The 588-nt window shown below is 60.9% G+C and overlaps 1 protein-coding gene across 1 annotated transcript in view; it reads left to right on the top strand.

The window, feature by feature from the left end:
- Positions 1-117: 117 nt before the first annotated feature.
- LOC103810794 (forkhead box protein C2-like) overlaps positions 118-588 on the top strand; it is a gene marked incomplete at its 3' end in the record, with an annotated part of 765 nt that continues 294 nt past the window's right edge. The window contains exon 1 of the mRNA XM_009083714.1: positions 118-584. Within this exon, the coding sequence (XP_009081962.1) occupies positions 118-584 (467 nt within the window). The remainder of the gene's footprint in view (positions 585-588) is intronic.

Genomic DNA, 588 nt, shown 5'->3' with positions numbered 1-588 from the left:
CTCTCTCTCTCTCTTTCTCTCTCTCCCTTCTCCGCAGAGGGGTCCCGCACGGGGGTGAGGCCCTTCCACCCTCCTCCTCTTCCTCGTCGCTTGCGCGGCCGCGGGAAGCCCCTCTCCATGATGCAGGCTCGCTACTCCGTCTCGGACCCCAACGCTTTGGGAGTGGTGCCGTATTTAAGCGAGCAGAACTACTATCGGGCAGCAGGGACGTACGGCGGCATGGGCAACCCCATGAGTGTCTACTCGGGCCATGCCGAGCAGTACGCGGCGGGCATGGGGCGCTCCTACGGCCCCTACCACCCCCACCAACCCACCGCCCCCAAGGACCTGGTGAAGCCACCTTACAGCTACATCGCCCTCATCACCATGGCCATTCAGAATGCCCCCGACAAGAAGATCACGCTCAATGGGATTTACCAGTTCATCATGGACCGTTTCCCTTTCTACCGAGAGAACAAGCAGGGCTGGCAGAATAGTATCCGTCACAACCTCTCCCTCAACGAGTGCTTCGTCAAGGTGCCCCGCGACGACAAGAAGCCGGGCAAGGGCAGCTACTGGACCCTGGACCCCGATTCCTACAACATGTTC

This window comes from Acanthisitta chloris, unplaced genomic scaffold (assembly GCF_000695815.1).
Source record: "Acanthisitta chloris isolate BGI_N310 unplaced genomic scaffold, ASM69581v1 scaffold34621, whole genome shotgun sequence".
NCBI classification, from domain to species: domain Eukaryota; kingdom Metazoa; phylum Chordata; class Aves; order Passeriformes; family Acanthisittidae; genus Acanthisitta; species Acanthisitta chloris.
Note: the sequence above shows the minus strand (reverse complement) of the source record. Positions and strands in the feature narration are given on the sequence as shown.